The sequence below is a fragment of the Rana temporaria genome, chromosome 4, assembly GCF_905171775.1.
Source record: "Rana temporaria chromosome 4, aRanTem1.1, whole genome shotgun sequence".
Classification (NCBI taxonomy): domain Eukaryota; kingdom Metazoa; phylum Chordata; class Amphibia; order Anura; family Ranidae; genus Rana; species Rana temporaria.
In genome coordinates, this window is record NC_053492.1 from 214,942,528 (window position 1) to 214,964,378 (window position 21,851).

Genomic DNA, 21,851 nt, shown 5'->3' on the forward strand with positions numbered 1-21,851 from the left:
GACAGTCACAAACCAGTTACAGCAAATCTTTTCTAAAATAAAATATTAACAAGATAAATCATCCACTCACAGCATACATGTCTAAACGCTACCTAATGCTGCTAATATACAAGTAAACAGTCACATTTTCACACCAGAGGAATCCTCCATAATCTCTTTTAAATATTTTTTTCCTGGTGGTTTTCATTATCAAGAATTATAGGTTTGGCGTCAGTGATTCCATGATACCTTATAATGATGCTTTATAGGAAAGCTACTGCTTTATACAAGCCTACAATTTCCAAAGCAATATTTTTAGTTGTAGTAGCTAAATTTAGTGATGTGTCATTAAACAGCTTCTTTCGACCATTACTATATTAAACAAATTATTAAAGTATATTCTCTTTGATTATGTCCTCCTCCCAAGTAACAAAAATTATTAAGCTAAGACAATGTGTAAAATAATGTAATTACAGCAATTTTTTTATGTTTTTTTTTGTAATTTTGGCCTTGTATCTGAGATGTAAATGTGCTAAAGTAGTAGTGGTTTCTTCCTAACAGTATATTTTTATATACTAACTGGTACCGATGACACTGAACTTGCCCTAGATTCCCGTGTTTTAAAATTGGGCATACTAATGGTACAACATGACACCCCTACAGTTGCTTCCTGCAATTCATCTTCCTCAGTCCATTCATTAAGATCAGGGTTGTAGCACTGGATGCACTTCTTGTATTTCTTTTCTATTTCATTCCAGCCACCAGCCAGGTAGATTTTTCCATTGAGTGTTGAAGCACCTGCTGTGCTCACTCCATTCTGAAGAGGAGCAACGTAGCTCCACTGACCAGTGTGAGGGTTAAAGCATTCAACAGGGAGGACATCAATCCTCTCACCACGGCCACCAAGTTGACTGCCACCCATCACGTACACTCTGTCACCAAGTGTAACAGAACAATGCCACCCTCTGGGTGTACTGAGGCTTGCCTTATCTTGCCAGCTGTCAGTAGATGGGTCATACATGCACACAGAGCGGGAGTATGAATTATTTATGTATCCACCAACAACCAGGATTTTACCATCGATGACTGAACTGGAATGGCAGCATCTTGCAACCTCCAGTGGGGATTTCATTTGCCACTGGTTAGTTGAAGGCACATAACACTCAACTGATGCCAAGCACCCTTCAGAATTGCGACCACCTACTGCATAAAGAAGGCCATTGAAAACATTTAAGCTAAAGTGGGTGCGTTTCTGATTCATGTTGGCAAGATGAATCCAGGTGTTAAAACGTGGGTCATATCTGTAAGGGTAAAAAAAGGAAATAATTTAGGGTTAAGAACATGAAGTCTGATATTACGATTCATACTAAGAAAAAAGGTAAAGAAAATGTTATCAGTGAAAATAATTAAAGGCCAAAATAATTTAGGACCCTACTTGGTTTTATGGTTAGGGAAAGCACACAAATAGATACTGAACCCCCTCTGATGATTCAGAAGCAGAAAGGTGAACATATACTGTATCTACAGTACCTGTGTCTCATGAGTCACTGGTTTATAAGAAATATTGCACATAAGGTATTCATTCACATGGAAAATATTGTACCAATGTGTCAATCTGCAAGCAGAGTATGATTGTCCTACAATATGCCATGGAGAAAAGTCCCAGGTGGCACCTTTTTACCATGTACAGTGATACAATTTAACACGTCATGAACATTTTCAAGTCAGTCTTATAGGAGTCATGTGTCTTTCAAAATGATTATGTTGAACCAGCCACTGCTTGTGTTTTCATCAAAAATACTTTAAGCAGTGGTTACAAGATTTCTAACAGTGCTAAAAAAACATGCATTTTACTGTTTAGAGTCAAAAGGGTGCAGGAGCAGTAAAAAAAATCAGCTGCTAGGAAGATGACAAGATTTGTTCAGGGGAAGCAGATACTGCAGAAAGTTTAAAAGGAAATATTACTGTATGTCCATAACTACAGCCTATGTCTGGGAACTGTACAATTTTAGGGAACTGCAGTCAGATACTTGCAGTCCTCATTCAGTCCTAATTTAAACCTTTGCATTTGTTTCTTGTTTACAAAAAACTGAGCACAATCAACTGGCATCTAAAGGGATTTACATTGTGACAAGAAGCAGCTTTCTTTGGAGTAATTACACATAAACAGCATTGAGAATGTAGGTTTCTTAGTATAGTATACATGAAAGTCTGAAGTACTATTTGAAGCCATAAGAGTTCCAGCGTATAGCTCATATAAGGCAAATCCTATGAGCGAGAGGGGGCCGTGGCCAAGCCAATCTGTGTAAATCTAATATTTACACAGTGCGGCTCGGGGGCGTTCCTGCATGGGTGCCCCCATAGCACATGGTTTGCTCTGGGGGCACCAGCAGGAAGAAAAAGAGGACAGGGCCAGCAGGGGACCACCAAAGAAGAGGTAAGGGACTGCTCTATGCAATATAGTATAAGTATAACCACTTTTAGTTTAATGTTAACAAAATTGCCTTTAGAATCATTTTAAATGTCTCAACTGTACAAAGACCCCACTATCTTTGGCTCAAATTGAGATCACAGCTAACGATTGTTGTCTTGATAAAATCAAAGCTTAACAAATATTTGCTTCATTTTTCAATTGGAGTAAATTAAGGGGAGTTAATAAAAAAAAAAAATAACCAAGTAAATGGAGCATGACATAATTGGCATTAATACAAAGCTCACAGTGCTTTCTAAATAACAGTATTGCACCAGCTGTGAAGTGTTAGTGGACAACTGATCATTGTCAGTAAAATGGCACGCTGGTTGGCTTAGTTTATAGCAAGAATTTCTAGATGCAGAAGGAAGTCACTTTGCAAATTTTTTTTTATTACAGTTCATGGACTATGAACCATTGTACCAATCAGGAACTAGATGACCAAAACGTTACCCATCCTCAGATAAAATGGACAAAACCTTTCGGAAACTAGAGGATTAAGGAAGAGTTTGCAAAAGTGACCAACTCCCCAGCTAAAACGGACAAAACTTCCACAATACACCTTTCATCATATGGTGGTATACCAAGGTTGTCTGGTCTGTTTTTCATACACATGGTTACTTTACATCTAATAATAATCAAATCATATGATAAATAGTTATAGGCTTGCTCTACCAGTACAAAAATATTAATAATACATAAGTATTGCTGAGGATGTACACATACCTGCAGAAATTGCTGACTGCATGCTTTGCCTGATTCCTGGCATCATTTTGGTCTTCACCTCCCGCAATGTAAAGGAAGCCGTCCATCACGGTAACACACTGATTAAAGCTCTTAGCTGGAAGTTCAGCCAGTCTTTTCCACCCACTTTCAGGATCTCTGTACAGAATTTCTCTGCTGAGAGATTTTTCTGTTAAAGCAGGTCGGCCCCCAACTGTTACGAGGACCCTTGAACCACCGCGTATTTTTGTTCTTCTAGACTGTAAGGTGTTCTGATGATATGGTAGCAGATGATAATTCATAGCTTCAACAAGAAGTCTGTGACACTCAGAATCCTGCATCATTCTGGGCACTGACTGAACATAGTTAACAAGATCTTGAGCTGAAATAGTGCCAAATCGAATATTGCTCAAAAGACCAGAGGCATACTTAATTCTCTTTTCATCATAATCCAACCATTTCATTGAAATCTGGAAGGCAACAATCTCAGAGGGTAACTGCAAATCATCATCAATAAGAAGTTCATTTATCTGATCAAACGTTAACTTCAGGAACTGATCTGTTTCTGAAAACTCAATGAAGTTGTCTCGAATGAACTTTTGTGATGCTTCCTTTGTGCTTCTAAGTCCATAGGTTTCGGCAATGTTAGCAACATACATACAGTTTTCAACATTGATTTCTTGCATTAGAAAGTCACAGCACATGTTGACAAGAGTGTTGATTTGAAGGTAGATAGCTGAAGATATGGTGCTACCTATTGTGTACAAAGAGAGTGTGATTTTTCCAGTGTAGGCATAGGTTATGACTGTTGCTAAACCTAAAGGCGATAGATCGTTTAAGTCAACTCGCTGAGTGGAGGGGTCCTTCTTTAGGATATTGTAGAAGTATTCACTGCAAGAAGCCATGACTGCTTTATGGACCGTAAAAGATTTTGTTTTGGTACCAATGGTGAGGTCACACAAGAAGTCATCCTGTCTCATTCTGCTTAGGCCTTCCATGAGGTTGGTGCCATATAAGGAGTCAGAAACCTCTGTGGAGATATAGCTGAAACCATTTCCCCCATCAATAAGACCACTGATTCCATTTAGCTTGCTAAGAGGACTGTCCTCTACAATAATTGTCATCTCATTGATGTCTGACTTGTTTTTCTTGACATTCTTCTTTTTTGGTGCCATGACTGCAATAATGAAATCACAGCCAAGACCTTTCTGTAAAATAGCAAAAGAAATAATAAACACATGAGGCATACATATTTCTAATTCCAGGCTTGCAAATATTTTGTTTAATTAGAAGACATGGTCTAGAAATAATATTTTTGCCAGTAATCAGATTATTGGCCACAGTCTTCATCCAACAGTACTAGTTTATTTTGGCTGGGAAGTGGCAGATAGCTTCTTTTGAAAATGTAACTAATCTGTAAAGCCCTATTATGTAAATGTGTAATTGTAGATTTCACATGATAATCTCCACCCCATGGCATTCTCAGTGTTTTTGCTTGTCGTGTCACAGGACCCCTAACTGAAGGGTAGGATGACACCTAATCCTGACAGACAGCAAAAACATAAAAGGTAAGAGATGGCTGGCAAAATATTTTGCCATTGGATCTTCACTCTGGAAATAATTTCACACATAGTCTGACTTTTAAAACCTTTGAAATAAAAAACAAAACCCTAACATTTTGAGTATGAAAGTTACTTTTCAGCTATGAATTTTAAAATGGTGTTGTCTAATTGGTTGTGTAATGATTTCATGCTAACAAAATGATGATCTGACCTCTAAATTCTTCCAACACGGGGAGTCTCCGGCACTCACATTACACACACTATTTTTAAGTTGACATGCAAGGCCAAGTGTACAATACTGGAGATCCATTAACAGCATCATCTGCTATTCATAAACAGTTACTGTCGCCACTTGCAGAATATAACATATGCCATTTGAAGCACAGAAACACCAGTAGGAGAGTCAGATCATTATTATTATATTATATTATTATACAGGATTTATATAGCACCAACAGTTTGCACAGTACTTAACAAAATAAAGGCAGACATTACAGTTACATTACAATTTGGCTCCACAGGAATCAGAGGGCCCTGCTCATTAGAGCTTACAATCTAAAAAAGCATTACAGTACTTCAAAATATTCTGCTCACTTGCCTAAGGCCATGACATATGTTAATGCTAAAGTTAGGCATTCAGACAAAACACATTACTGTCACTATAGCCCCCTAAACATTTTCCTAAAACGAAATCACAGTAAGTGGCTAAATACACATTTGAAATATGCCTAAAGAGTATGTAAACCATCACCTTGTAAAACAACCCTTTCAACTTAAAGTATAAATGAAAGGCAAACCATGTGTGCATAGATATAAAAAACATTATAAACATGTTCTTCCCCTTTTATATAAGTGATCACTTTCCCTCTGTTGTCGGCTGCATAGGAGCTGGGGAAGGAGAAGCAACAGCACACTGAGAACTGACCACGATGTGTTCTCCTGCTTAGTGTTGTCAGTTTTTAATATGAAAGCAGAGGGACAAGCAGGAACGCCAGGGATTTCACATAAAGGAAGCACTACAAAGAGAATAGGATATTTTTTCATACAAGTACAAGGTACAGTAGGCACATATCGGGAATATGAAATATTGGGGTAACATGTTCTTTAAGGGGAACTGTTTTACTTGCCAAATGATTTGAGAACCTGGGCAGTTACTCTTGTGATCCAGTAACCCTGTGTATTCGGCGCTTCTGTCGCCGTATTGCGTTCCACGCTGGAGCGCATACGGCGACCGCGCGATGACGTCATCGCCCGGCGCCACGTGCGTTCCAACCTGGAACGCGAAAGTGTCGAGCGTAATCACGCTCTATTCGGCACAATGCCTCTCTACTATAAAAAGAACAGCGTGTAGTATACACACTGTTCTATTATTGTCAGCTGTAGCCGGCCACGCTACACAACTACTGGTACCATCAATCCCTGACCTGGAAACCATGCCACACTGGATCCCTAGCACAATGAAGCTAATGCCCTAGCTGGATCCACGCTGCTATGCATACTGCCATTGCTGGGACACCCAAAGATATCCTATCTCCAGGAGACCCTGCACTACAGAAACCCAAGCCTACTATTAGCTTACTGGAAAACACTCATCCCTGCAAATGGATAAGTACTATTACTGCTCTAGAATTACTCAGTTCTTATATACCTTTTACAAAGTGTTGTATCTGGATATGGTATTATTAATAGTATCCTGCTGCTTGAATTTACTTAGTGGATCTTCAGCTGATAGCTCTGCAATGTCTTAAAGGGACATACACTCTCAAGTCAGCTGAGTTATACTTGCCTCTCTTACGCAAATATTAGTTGCATACAGTATTCTTATATGCTACGTGCTTGACATGTGTTGTTAAATGTATATGGGCTTACACCCTATAATGCTGAACATGTTCGCTCTAACTTTTTCATGCTAAGGGTTGAAGGTATCTTATACCTTCTCCCTTAGTAGCCCAATGCATTCCTTTATGTAAAGTGATATGATGTAGAGAACCCCCAAACTCCTGTTCTCTGATCTCTCTGTTTTTGTTTCTACCTTTGTTCTCATTGGGGATATAATTTTTTACTTTCTGTGCCTGCTATACCCATACAAGAAATTGGGGGGAGGGATTCAAGGAAAGCACAGATGACAATAAAAATATTGGTAGAGGTTTACCCTCTCCACTCTCCTAAAATTTGTTTTTGTGTCTCTCCCATTTCCATTGCATTCTATTTTGAAAGGAAGAAAGGAGTAACCTGAATAAGACTTGTAAACCTTCATGTTTTTTCACCTTAATGCATCCTATGCATTAAGGTGAAAAAATACCTTGCAATGTCCACTCCCCCAGCCCCCTGTTTTACTTACCTGAGCCCCGAATTTCTTGGGTGCGATCCCACCGTTGCTGTCTCCACAGGTTCTCGGCTCTTCATTGGATAGATTGATACCAGCCCAGCCATTGGTTCCTGCTCCTGTCAATCAAATCCAATGGGGCGGGCACCGGGGGGGTGGGGCCGAGTCATACACTCGGCGTCTATGGATGCCGAGTGTATGACTCAGGAGCGTGCCTGCAAGGTAACCCCCTCAGGAGAGCTCCTCTTCAAGGGGGTTATCTAATGTGGGGAGGATCCACAAGAGCAGCCGAGGGACCCCCAGGAGAGGATGTTCGGGGGGCCACTCTCTGCAAAACGAGCTGCAAGGTGGAGGTAAGTATGATATGTTTGTTATTTAAAATAATAAAAACAGAACCTATAGTTTTACTTTAACCATCCCTGCTCTTTTTAAAATAAAGTAAAACATTTGAGCTGTGCTGTAAACTGTTTAATTGTCTTTCTGAAAATACTAGTTACCAGGCTGCCATTATTATTCAATGACTTTAATAATCTGAGTTATGTACCTGGAAGCAGCATGTAGAGGAGTTCTGACTTCCCTCTGACTTCACTTGCATACTTGTTCCCAGTACTAAAGCCAGAAATAGGCAGGCAACCACCATTCCTCTCTGAAGGTCAGCAATAAAGCCTGCACATTTTCCTTAGTTCAGGTTCCCTTTAAAGCAGAACTCCAGTTATTTTTGTCTCCCAGATCTCTTGCCATAATGTGCAAGTCTGTATATTATGGCACACTAATGTCCCAAGTGAGCTACTTCAAAGATGATATCTCTACTCTTTCCTTCAATGTTTTATCCCTGTTGCTGCCATATTCTCCTGGTCTTCTGTCTTCCCTATTGGTCGGCAATGATTGACGTAAATCCCACACAAACATACAGAAATCTTGTCACCCAATACTTATTCCTGGTATCTGTTAGGCTAAGTTTAGATGTGTGGCAGACTTTGCTGGTCCTCATAAATGTGGTCCACAGTGGGCTGCTTTTCAGAGGCATTTGACAGGCTGTGAAAAGGTGATATGCCTCCTCACCCCCTGTTAAAACCCTGTAATTTCCACACCACTATGCTGCAACTGTGTGCATTGCATGTGGGGTCAGAGAGGTTGTGGCAGAATTCTTTTCACTGGAATGGGTCAGGTTTGACAGAGGTACTAAAAAAGTGGCCACACTGCCCTCACCTATAACTGGTCTTAGTAGCAAGGGGCACTGGAAGGGCAACGCATGTCAAACAAATATAAAGAGATTTCCAAGCTCAAACTTACCAACCAGCCAGCGACCAATTGACCACTTCCTGCTGTGCTTGGCAGGGAGTACCGATGTCAGTCAAACAAATATAAAGAGATTTCCAAGCCCAAACTTACCACCCAGCCAGCGACCAACCAAATTGACCTGTCTAACAATATGCATTAAAAACAGGGGTTTAGTTGCACACATTTGCAAATACATGCGTAAGCTGCAGGGACCACCAAGGCACCCTGTTTCCTGCAGTCCTTCTCTACTGAAAGTCTCCATCTTGGAAGACATGCATTTATAATGGACAGGTAGGGGACAGGTAGGGGACAGTTCAGTACCAAATGTACTAAAAGACAAAAACAAGAGAAGGGTGCACCGACCTAGTGCAATTCCATTTAAACATGTATTAAAAGATAAAAGAAGATGTACATGTAACGGAACCCCCCAAATGGAACAGGGGTTACATCCGTTCACGATATTCCATTCCACCCACGACAGCTTATCGACACTCCAACCAACATGGCCCGATCCATCCCATTTCCCAGAATAAGACGAGACACAGCTCTGTGCTTTCTGGTTTCAAATGTAAGACAACTTTAATGGTTAGCTTATAGTCTTATATACAGTTGAAGCATGAAAGGAACAATCAAACTCTCCACCCACACCCTGGGGGGGCTTCATTACACCTTCAAATGGCTAATTGCTAAACATTCTAGACATCTCGGGGCCGGGCTATAATTATCATGACCTAATCACTGCACATTCCTTCATTAACAGAACTCAAACAAAACACCCTCACACAATGATCTCTTCTCAATCCACATCCCTAGACAGACGTTCTGTCTCCGCATACAGCTTGACAGAAAGGTATTCACACCTCTGAGCATCAATAGGCTTTAAGCAGTGTTATCACACAATGAAAGGTCTTCCAGAAGCCTGACTCAATTAGCAACTCACTAGCCAGGGCTAATCATAGACATGAGTCACTATTGACTGGTTGGGTTACAATATTCTTTACAGACATTTAAAGAATATATGGTAGATTACTGTCCATGTTAAAACAATCCAATATATGTCTCTTTATTTCCTGGCTCAATCTGTGCCCAAAAGTGACTCTTGTTACAGTACATAATACTCAGAAATGCATGTTGTATACACATGCATGTCAAAACAAAGACAAGTCGTCCTCTAGGACCGCTAGAGGATTCCAATTGTGCAAGGGGACCAAATGGCATCCATAATGGCTTGGCTTACGCACCCCAAGGGAAAATCCTCTTCCTCAGAGTCAAAAGACCAAATGACCAACCAAGCATTTATATGTGTTCCTGCTAGTCCCCTTGCATTCCTATTAAAAACTGATCACACTAAGTAGGAGAGGACACCATGGTCAGTTCCTAGCTGTGCTGGGAAATCAGCCTGCTCTCCTCCAATTACCAGTCTTGTTCTGACACCCCCCCCCCTGCACAGCTTTCCACTGGGAAGATCAGTGTGCTGTTACTGCTTCTCTTCCCCCCAGCTCTTATGCAACTGAGAACAGAGGGAAAGTACTAATTAAAAAAAAAAGGGAAAAAGGTATTTCTGTTTTTATTTTATATCTATACAAACAGGTTTTGCCTTTTATTTCTATTTTAAACTTACTGGGTGAGAGTTTACAATCACTTTAAGTTCCTTGTGAAAAATGTTCACTTCTTATCAAATCTTTCCTGTTATAAGAAAAGCATCAATAGGAATCATGACTTGATCTGTGGTTTGTTCAAAATGAAGATGATCTTTTCATTGCAGAGGATGGCCTGAAATCGTGATCATTTTCTACACTTAGACCCCTTTCACACTGGGGTGGCGGGTCCGTTAGCGGTAAAGTGTTGCTAGTTTTAGCATCACTTTACCGTAATTTTAGCAGTGCTTTTCGATCAGTAGCGGAGCACTTTTTACCCCCGCTATTGGCCGAAGAAAGGGTTAAAACCGCCCATGTTGGGGCGATTCGAAAGCGCTTTACAGTCGCTACGGAAGCACTGTTTATTCATTCCAATGGGCAGGGGCGGTGTAGGAGCGCTGTATACACCGCTCCCAAATTGCCTTAAAGATGCTGCTTGCAGGACTTTTTTTCCTATCCCGCGGGTGCACCACCCCAGTGTGAAAGCACTTTTACACTGGCGAGGCATGCAAGGCAGTTTTCAGGCGCTTTACAGGTGCTATTTCTAGCACTAAAATGCCTGAAAACGGCCTCAGTGTGAAAGGGGTCTTAACCTTATCTTTCTCCACTGCTTAGTGTGTAAACAAGTAAAGTGGTCTGCTACTTGTTATGACGCTCAATATTGGCAACCAATACAGTATCAATGTGAAACATAAATAAAATAATACTCAAGCGTGGTCCAGCTGTCTATAAATTTAATCCACATAACTGTTTTGCTGATGTGCAGAATTACCTGCCAACCACAATTGTTTGTTTTTAAAGGAAACAAATGAAGATGCAAGATGCTTGAGCTGCGCTAAGAAAAGCTCAATCAAAACATTCTCTTCTGTCAAAATATGTCAGCATAAACTGTCATGGACATTTGTCAAAAGTGACATCTATGTCTATTCAGTACCAAAAATAGATAGTTATACAAAAGGGAATCCATCAACATAATATCATGCTGTATAGTGAAAATCCAAGAGGCTGTTACATTGGCTCTTTGTTAATTATAAAAAGGAATTTTTTCTATTACAAGTTCTTATATAGTGCCATCAATTTACGTAGCGCTTTACACAGGGGTCAAGTCCTGGGGAAAAAAGTGTGGGAACTCCCACCCAAGATCCACTCCCCCACCAAAAAAAAAATGATACGCTCATATGCATAATTACTAAACTGCATGTTTTTTTTTCTCCGATCCACTGTACCTTAGTAATCCTTTATGTTACTGGTCACTTCCTGTATATCGATTCATCGGGTAGTGTGCGGATATTCTGTCACTTCCTCGATGCCACAATGTCTCCTGGGAGCTTTTGTCATTGTTCCCAGGAGACATTTCGGAGGTCTGCCGCGAGTTAACGTGGGATTTAGAAAGTTCTTTCTAAATCCCACGATAACTCGCGGCAGACCTCCGCAATGTCTCCTGGGAACAATGACAAAAGCTCCCAGGAGACATTGCGGCATCGAGGAAGTAAATCTAAAGTAAAAAATAAAAATAAACTTGTATAGTGTATATGGTCCTTTAGCCACTGTGCTGGAATTATCAAATGGCAGCAGTATAATTAAAAGTATAAGGCCCCTTTCACACTGGCTGTATAGCAGCGCCGATATACCGTTGTTTTTTCCCCCGCTAGTGTCGGAAAAAGGGTTAATACCGCCAGCAATGTGCCTGACATGTTTTTTTTTTAATTGCGGCCATGTGACATTGCACACAAATAGAGATTTCTTTTGGTGGTATTTGATCGTGTTTTTTATTTTTGCTCTATGAACAAAAAAAGCCAGGCAGGAACAAGAAATGTCTCTGCACAGCCACACTCTGAACAAATTGTAGCCTTTATTAAAAAAGGACAGCACTACAAGTCACAGCAAAAAATTCAATAAAACCTGTCTGCTGACGCGTTTCGAACTGGAACTAGTGCTTAGTCATAGCTGTGACTAAGCACTAGTTCCAGTGCGAAACGTGTCCTTCTTTTAATAAAGGCTACAATTTGTTCAGAGTGCGGCTGTCCAGAGACATTTCTTGTTCCTGCCTTGCCGAGTGCATTGGCTGCACCTGAGTTATCTGCTACGGTGGATCTTCATTTCGGTTCCCACCTGGAGCGGCTACTCCCTCTCTCCTTAACCCCCCCTGGCGGTATTCCCGAGTCTGACTCGGGGTGAGATCTTCATACCAAAAGCGGTAACCCCGAGTCAGACTCGGGCTCGCCTCGCTGCAGCAGCAGACAAAGTTACTTACCTTGTCCCTGGATCCAGCGATGCCACCGCGTCGATTCACACAGTGTCCTCCTGTGCCGCCGGTCTCCGTTCCCTGCGACGTTACGACGCACGGGAGCGGAGAACGGCGCCAAATTCAAAAACATAAACAAACACAATACATACAGTATACTGTAATCTTATAGATTACAGTACTGTATGTAAAAAATACACACCCCCCTTGTCCCTAGTGGTCTGCCCAGTGCCCTACATGTTCTTTTATATAATAAAAACTGTTCTTTCTCCCTGCAAACTGTAGATTGTCCATAGCAACCAAACGTGTCTTTTTATTTCAAAAAATGTTTTTAGATCAGCTAGAAAACAGCGATAATAAATTATAATCACTTGCAGAATTGTGCGAAAGCGATTTGTGGGGAAATTCGTCATAAAAAAAAAAAAATAATGACAGCAACAATTCTGCAACTGAGCAAATTTCAGTGATTTTGAGTTGATTACATTATTGAACAATTTTTATTAGAATTATATTATTATTTGTTATAATTATTTATAATTATTTATTATATTATAATTTATAATTTTGTTTTTAAAAAAATGTCATACCCGGGATGACTATTAGAATCTTGTTTGGTCAGATTTAAGTGAGTTATTCCTAAAAATTACAGGCCTACAGTATAAAACACCAAATTTCCTTGCAAATAATGGTACCGCTTTCAGCATCTTTTTTCTGAAAGAATCATACCGCCAGGGAGGTTAACAAAAAAAGCCAGACAATTTTGAAAAAAAAAAATTGTACCCTTTGCTATAAGAAAAATCAAAAAAAAATTTGTTTTAATGAAACGTGTTTAGGCCAATATGTATTGAGTTTAGGCCAATATGTATTTTTCTACATATTTTTGGGTAAAAAATAAAATAAAATTGCAATAAGCGTGTATTGATTGGTTTGCGCAAAAATATAAAAAAAGGGATATATTTATAGCATTTTTTTGGGGGGGGGGGGGGCAGCGACATTGTGGTTGACAGATCGGACACTTTTGACACTTTTTGGGACCAGTGCCATTTATACAGCGCTGATTACTGTATAAATTGCACTGGTAGGGAAGAGGTTAACACTAGGGGGCGATCAAGGGGTTAAGTGTTCCCTAGGGAGGTCTTTATAACTGTGGGGGGATCGGACTGACTGGCAGTAGAGAGAGATAGCTTTTCCTAATTACTAGGAACAGCAGATCTGTATCTCCTCTGTCAGAACCAGGATATGTTTGTTAACAATGACAGATCCCTATTCTGGCTCTCTGTGGAGCGATCGTGGGTGGCCGGTGGACATCGTGGCCGCTGGTCACGTGCAATCGGCTCTGCCTCCTATTGCTCATAAAGCGGCCAACTTACAGCTACGGTGATTTGCGCAGCCGTGTCAACCTGCCGCAGAATAATGATGAAGGCTGGTCAACAAGTGGTTAAGGTAAGGATCCTAACTGATATTTATAAGGGTTCACTGGTTCTCTTTAAACAATTTACATATATTGGCCATTAATGTAGTCTTAAATGGAACTATATCCATTTTTTTTTCTTGCTTTTTGATTAAAGCAGTCCCTCTAATTGGTTTTCTTATTGCTTTCTATACCACTCTTAATGGGTTTATTTCCACTTCTTTATTTCTTCCACTTGTCTAGAGTTAATTCTTTATTTATTCCTGTACAAATGGCTGGTGGTCCTGTATATGTCTGGCTTCCAGTGAATTGTCCATAGGGATATAGGGAGAATGCACCGCAGAATAGGGAAATATTAAGTTCAACACACATTAATGCCCTAGGTGTAAGTGAGACAGAAAATTAGGATAAATCTAGCTATTAAGAGCAAAAAAAAAAAAAGCTATCACTTCCCAATGCTATCTAAAAGTAAAGAAAAAAGTTTTGACAGGTGTTTCACCTGATGACTTTACAGCCTATAATCCAATCATAAAGTGGCTTTACATTTCAAATTCTGTACTGTATCTCTATTTGAAGCTAATGCCAACTATATAGAGATGAGACAGCAGACGGCAAATCTCTAACAGCTAAAGATTTCTTTGGAATCTTAACTACGTTTTACTCTTGGGTATGTATTGATCTTTTGAGCATGTGCCAGGAAGCAGTGAGAATTCTTAGATTGTTTTTGACCGCAGCTGTTCATCAAAATATATGATGCTACATAGTGGTTAAAGCGTAAGGACCCTTTTACACAGGCGTACAGTGTAGAAGATTAGACCTGGGCAAATTGCGGCCTCAGGGCCACATGCGGCCCTTTGGCTGTCCTTATCCAGCCCTCGATGCCTCCACTGTCCAGCATGCTTCCCTGAGCTTCCTTAGTGAGCAAGCTCACAAGCTCAGCGCTGCCCTATTGAACTTGGGGGGTGAGTTTGACAATCAGTGATGCTTGTCAAACTCTGCAGCCCAAGTTAAAAATACTGCGGCATATGAACAATCCCTATCGGCTGTCATTCTACCGTTTTCGGGTGGGCAGCCAGGGGGTGGTAAAACCATGGCTTAGCCACCTTTTTTAACACTTCCTGACCACCCATCTGAAAGGGATCCTTTGCATGAGCAGTAGTACTTATAATTCCTAGGTCCTAAATTAATATTGAGCAGAACTAAGTTCAGCCCTCCACAACAGTCCCAGTTTCTGTCGAGCCCCCTTTGAGAAAATTAATTGCCTACCCTAGTTTAGATCTAACTGTCAGTTTTTCAAATGAACCAAAATGCATGTCTGTGGGTGGGCAGATATAAGCAGATGATCATCCGTTTACATCCATCTACATCTGTAACCGTTTAGGTCAGTTTTTGGAGGCAAAACAAGGCTGCGTACCAGTGGCGGCCAGTAGAATTATTTTTTGGGGGGGTGGCAAACAGTATAAACCCCCCTGCCGGTAAGTCGGTTGGTAGCATTTACCCCATCACCGGCAGCTTCCCCTGCTTGGTGGCAGCAGCGGCCTCCTGTTCTCTTACTTCCACGGGTCATCATTTTCCTCCCTCCTCGGCGGCCAATCGGGAGTCTTCTCCTTTTGGCCAATTGGAAAATGGGTCTCACACCTGCTTCTGATTGGCTGGATTGAGGATCAGTGTTTCAACAGCGAATAATAATTTGATGCTGTAACACACCTGGGTGGGCTCCGGTTGCATTCTCTGCAACCTGAGCCCACCCTATTTTGAAGCCTGGCCGCTGTAATTCATGCGCACGGTGTCCTGAAAGGGGCCGGACACACGAATAGGGGATGCTATGCATGAATCTATCCAATGCATGCAGGGGGTGGCGTGGACAGAGGGGGCGGCGTCTGGTTGCCTCTAATGGATTGGCCGCCACTGCGTCATTTTTCACTTAGACAAACCTGGAATGAATGTAAGTGGATGTAAACAGATGCTGTCTGCTTATATACCTTCCACTTATGTCTGTTTTTACACAAGAAACCTTTTTGATTATACCTTTGTCACGTATGATTTGTTTACGCAAGAATGGATGCAAAAAATGGATGTAGACTGATATGAACTGAGCTGAAGTGCAAACTGATGTAAAATGAACAGAAGACGGATGTAGAAACTGAATCTGTCTTATCTTAGCAAAAACGTAACTGAACAGATGATGCCTGTGTAAAAAGACTCAAACTCTAGCCAGATTATCAGGTACGGTACTTTTTGCCGTCTGTGCCCTTACTGGAGAGATTTTCCCACAATAATTGTCCTCATGCCATTTGCCAGCCAAAAAGAGAGATTTCCCTTTTGCTTTAAAGAGATTCCCAAAAACGTCCTGTTGTGTCTTTGGAACAGGAAGTGCAGGAAAATTTCTGGAATGGAACAGAGACAGGGATATAAATCTACAGCCACTTGGAGACTAATTGGCACCATACTGAGGCCTCGTACAGACGAGCGGACCTGTCCGATGAAAACGGTCCGCGGACCGTTTTCATCGGACATGTCTGCTAGCAGATTTTGGTCTGATGGTTGTACACACCATCAAACCAAAATCCCCGCGGACAGAATACGCAGTGACGTGGCGGCGACGTGACGGCGACGATGACGCGGCGACGTGCGCAAACCCGGAAGTTTAATGCTTCCACGCATGCATCGTATCACTTCGACGTCATGCGCGGGTTCTCGGGCCAGCGGACATGTCCGATGAGTCGTACTGACCATCGGACATGTCCGGCGGACAGGCTTCCAGTGGACATGTTTCTTAGCATGTTAAGAAACATTTGTCCGCTGGAAACCTGTCCGGTCGGCCGGAAAAAATTGTCCGGTCGGCTTTACACACGACCAAACATGTCTGCTGAAACTGGTCCGACGGACCAGTTTCAGCGGACATGTTCGGTCGTGTGTACGAGGCCTCAGAACAACTAAGTGGCTAATAGTAAAAGTTTTGTGTCAAAGTAGCTCCTGCCACCGGATGAGTATGCTGGCTTATGTGGCACCATGTAGAAGTGATCAGATGGTCACACTTTCACCTGCCATTGGTATCACTCTACACTAATATAGTAGAGTAAAGATGTGAATGACCATAATCATTTGTTTTTGTTTTATCACCCTGTGTGTGAAAAGAAGCTGTGAAAGAGTTAATACGTAAATGGTAATACCCTCTAAATAAACACACGATACATTTTTTTCATTCAACCCAGGGGGCCGAACGAAAAAAAAAACCCCAGACAGATCGCTGTACTAAAGCAAGTGATTTTAGTACAGTGATCTCCACTGCTGTGCTACTTAGTTTTGACAGGGGGACTGCACCGCCAGAACACACCAGTCAGCCATTGGCCTCCATCGCTGATCATGTACCAATCAGATGCAATCAGATGCACGGGCCCAAAGTCAGCTGGTTTCTGATGAACTGGACATTTTCGTGTGTACCCACCATAAGAATGGAGGGTAATGTTTTGAAAGTAGATCCAAACAGTAAGTACTAGCTCAACATTTTTAAGCCATGATTAGCTTGGGAGACAAAAGCCTGCTAAATTGTAATTGGAACATGCACTTTGTAAATTATTACCTGGCTTTAAATATGGATTTTTAGTCTAAAGTTCTCATCTATGCAGAATAATGAATTTAAACCTATCCAAGGAATGTTGTAGATCAGAGAACACCATTTCTTAGTTATACGGTCTCTTTAAAATGTAAAAAGAAGAAATGTCACTTAGCGAATATAAGTGGACATGTAGGCATAAGATCAAGTAATATTTTCCAGTTATAATGTTCCCTCTCAGCTTAATAAGCTACTTTTTATTGAGGTGTGTCTTAAACAGATTAAAGTGTCTTTCCTGGCTGCAGTTTCAGCAAGGGGTGTAACTGTAAACTCCAGCTGTCTTCTTCCATGTAATATTACCTTTTATATGCCACTGGTATCATATGCCACAGCGGGCAATGCACAAGAAATCCATAACCCATAGCTGTGTAGTGAGGTCAGAATGTATATGAGCAGACAGAGATTAAATTGAATCATTCCTCTCAATATATAAAATAATATACCCTGATAATAATAATAGTAATAAAAAAAAGGGAATTTTGTAGAGATGCAAGGCAGAAGGCTCCCTTAAATCAGAGAAACATTTCTGGACATTTTTCTTTGCTGTAGCACAGCTATAAATCCCAAATAATTGCCAGAAAACAAGCTCTATCTCTGTAGGTGGCACTATGTACAAACGAGTTGTTGCCGCCGAAGTAGAAAGAACATTATAAACTGACGTTTTTATCTCCTATCAGGTACACATTTTTACTGCAGAGCTTGGTGTATATTTTTTTAAATTAATGTTTTGTGTCTTGTGTTGATCCCTCAGTATCTCTTGGGTAATGGGCAAGGTAAACACTGAAAGTCATTTGGCAGTCATTTGATTATGAAAGAGAAGAGAATAGACCTGTAAAAGAATGTGCAGGCGCATAGCTTCCATTACTTGTTTCTGATTGAACTATTTCATTGTATTACTTAATGTTCTACAGTATAACCAAAAAAGAGAATTAGGATCATGCAGACTTTACTGGTACCAAGGAGGAAAGGTCAGACATTATTGGATAAAACATGTTATTACAAAAGTAGATAAAAAAAAAACATAAAAAAGAACATAAAAAAATAACATAAAGAAAAGAAAAACGCGGCGCTGTATGAATATTTGTGATACTCTTCAACAAGTATACAAATGCGCATAAACAAAACTAGGTTTTAAATCAAATGAAATAGACCACAATAAAGTGAATAAAAGTCCATGAGTGTAAATGAAATAGTTCTAGTGTTATTACTCCACAATTTCAGAAATGTTCAGAAATTGTGGAGTAATAACACTAGGGACCAGATTCTCAAAGGCGTTACGACAGCGCAACACCATTTGCGCCGTCGTAACTCCTCATCTGGCCCCGGGTATCTATGCGACTGATTCTTAGAATCAGTTACGCAATAGATACCCATTAGATCTGACAGGCGTAAGGCTCTTACGCTGTCAGATCTAAAATGCAATTTTGTTTCCCGCCGCTAGGTGTCGCGGACGTCATTTTCCACATCGCTTATGTAAATTAGCAAATTACGGCGATTCCCGAACGTACGCGCGCTCGACGCAGAGAATTTACGTCGTTTCCATAGCCATTCCGACACGTAAAGTTGCCCTTGCTATTATGAGGGGCAACCAATGTTAAGTATGGGCGTCGTTCTCGCGTCGAAATTTTAAAAAATTACGTCGTTTGCGTAAGACGTCCGTGAATGGCGCTGGACGCCATTTACGTTAACATCTAAGCAAATGACGTCGGTGCGACGTCATTTAGCGCAATGCACGTCGGGTAATTTACCCGACGGAGCATGCGCAGTACGCTCGGCGCCGGAGCGCGCCTAATTTAAATGGTGCCCGCCTCATTTGAATTGGGCGGGCTTGCGCCGAGCGATTTAACGATACACCGCCGCAAGTTTACAGGTAAGTGCTCTGAGAATCAGGCTGTAAACCTGTAAACCTGCGGCGGTGTAACGTAAATCACATACGTTACGCTGCCCAGGAGCAACGTAAATGTATGAGAATCTGGCCCTAGAACTATTTCATTGGATGCCTAGCACATTGGCGGAAGAGGAGACACATGGCGGAGGAAGCTTGAAGAGTGGACACCGGAGCCGCCTCTGCCCGAACTCCCAGAAAGGAGGAGAGGACACCACAGCCCCGCCACACAAGCGGGTAAGTGCTGGACTGCCCGCCGGAGGGGGTGGAGTGTTGTTTGTTTGCCGCCCCCCCCAAAAGAAGAACCCACCAGCCGCCTCTCTCTTACTCTCTCCCAAGATGGACTAAGGACTATGGGATTTGTAGTGTGCACAAAGCAGCACACATGACCGCAACTAACATAGACTTTTCGGTCTGTACAAATGGAACTGTGAAGAAAAAAGAGAGGTTTGGGAGCTCACAGAGGATGTTACAAGGAGGCAGAAAAAACAATTAAGGAATCATTTTATAGAAAATTAAAAATTTAGAGGGCCAATAAAGTAGTATTAAACCCACAAACAAAATGAATTAAATTGCAACTTACCGATTCCTAAATGTGATGGCTGCATTTGTTTTATTTTTTATTTTCACCTGGTGATCCAGCCAGTAAGCCTTATTATTACTAGTATTTTTTTTAACTGTAGCATAACAAGCTGTCCAGACAAAGTAGTAGTTAAAAGGTTGGGACAAACCATTTACCACTGATAGGGGTGCTTACAATGATCAGCTTTTATGTAAAAAATCTTTATCCGAAAAGGAAAAAAAACAAAACTGTTTGCTGTAACTGCTTAAAAGGTGTTAGCAGGAGTTCAGCTTTTTATTTTGTTAGCCAATTTTTTCCAAATCTGCTACTCTAATGCCCTGTACACACAATCGGAATTTCCGATGGGTTAAAATACCGCTCTAAAAACTGCTAATCCCTTGGCTTTGCTTCCGTCCCACTAAACCAAAAGGGTGCTGGCTATGCACAGGTGCATTGGATAGAAAAAGGTCCTGGACTGCCGCACTCCTTAAAACGATGTCTTTATTATACAAATAAAATCCAAAAAACAACCAAATCGATGCAGTCAAAATGATGTGAACAAAAGGAAAAAGGTGGCTGACATGTTTCACATCATGTGATGCTTACTCATAGCTACGAGTAAGCATATACACCTCAGAGAACTATCAGGGAACTTAATCAATTTTGCGTTCATTCGCTGTCTCCATCTTAGTTCACATCATAGTAGGAAATTGCTTCATAGCTTTGTTTATTACATGCATATGCATAAAAATAAAAGATCCTATTCCGGCCCGGAATAGGAATACAAAAATACAAAGGGTGCTTAAATTGCTAGGTTATTAAGAGTTCCCCCACCCTAAACCACCCCCCAAAACCACTCCCCCCCCCCCAACCCGCCCTCCTCTCTCCGAACATCCGTCTTATGTTGTGTCTTGCATTTGCTTATTGCCCTACTTGTTCCTATTTTACATATAGCGGAAGAGTTTGGGTGAGTTAAAGCGGATGTGCCAGTATAAAAAAATATTAAAAGCCAGCAGCTACAAATACTGCAGCTGCTGACTTTTAATATTAGGACACTTACCTGTCCTGGAGTCCAGCGCCGTCAGCAGCAGAGGACGAGCGATCGCTCGTCTCTCTGCTGCTCCCCCCGCCATCCTCAGTGAGGGAACAAGGAAGTGAAGCGCTCCGGCTTCACTACCTGGTTCCCTACGGCGCATGCGCGAGTCGCGTTGCGCCCGCCGATTGGCTCACACGCTGTGTGATGGGAGCCGAGTGTTCCCAGCACACAACGGGCGACAGACGGGAAGTCAGAAAAACCCGTCTTTTGCCCGTATCGTGTGGCCGGAAGTGGGTGCAAATACCTGTCTTTAGACAGGTATCTGCACCCCCCTCCCCCCTGAAAGGTGTCAAATGTGACACCGGAGGGGGGGCGGGTTCCGATCAGCGTGAGTTCCACTTTAGGGTGGAGCTCCGCTTTAATTTGTCTCCTTTTGGAGGTGTCCCTGGTTATTTTTGTTTTTAGGTCACTACGAAGACCATAACCATAAAATTGTGTTGTTATAGGTAACTGCACATTGCACATTGTCATTGCTCTTGCTTTGCCTGAAAGGGAACCTGTCCTGAGAAAAAACATAGGCTACTATTTTTGAACTGTCCTTTCGAAAACACTTAAGCCTCGTACACACGACCGAGGTACTCGACGGGCGAAACACATCGTTTTCCTGGTCGAGTTCCTTGTTAGTTTGTTGAGGAACTCGACAAGGCAAGTTTCTCCATTCCCGTCGAGGAAAAAGAAGACATGCTCTCTTTTTGGCTCGACGGGATCCTCGACAGTTTCCTCGTCGAAAAATGTACACACGACCGGTTTCCTTGGCAAAAACAAAAATCCCAGCAAGTTTCTGTCGTGTGTACGAGGCCTTAGCTGCTTAACTGCCAGACTGATCCACATTTATGGTGATTTACACAAGCACCTGATTATATATCTTTAAGGAAATATATCAACAACGCGAATCATCATTTGGGACTTTGAGGGTGCACATACACAACTATTGTATTCTGTTAAAATTCTAGCAGATTTTTTCAAAATATCTATTAAAAGGCTATCTGTGTAATGGCTTATTCCCAGTGTCTATACAGAAATAAATCCTCTCTCTCTCTCTGTCCATCACAGAACAC

At 41.4% G+C, this 21,851-nt stretch overlaps 1 protein-coding gene across 1 annotated transcript in view; it reads right to left on the reverse strand.

Moving 5' to 3' along the window:
* Nucleotides 1–393: 393 nt before the first annotated feature.
* KLHL31 (kelch like family member 31) overlaps nucleotides 394–21,851 on the reverse strand; it is a 28,378-nt gene continuing 6,920 nt past the window's right edge. The window contains exons 2-3 of the mRNA XM_040349830.1: nucleotides 3,176–4,380; nucleotides 394–1,280 (exon numbers count right to left, since the gene is read on the reverse strand). Coding sequence (XP_040205764.1) covers nucleotides 548–1,280; nucleotides 3,176–4,347 — 1,905 coding nt within the window. The 5' untranslated portion in view covers nucleotides 4,348–4,380 and the 3' untranslated portion in view covers nucleotides 394–547. The remainder of the gene's footprint in view (nucleotides 1,281–3,175; nucleotides 4,381–21,851) is intronic.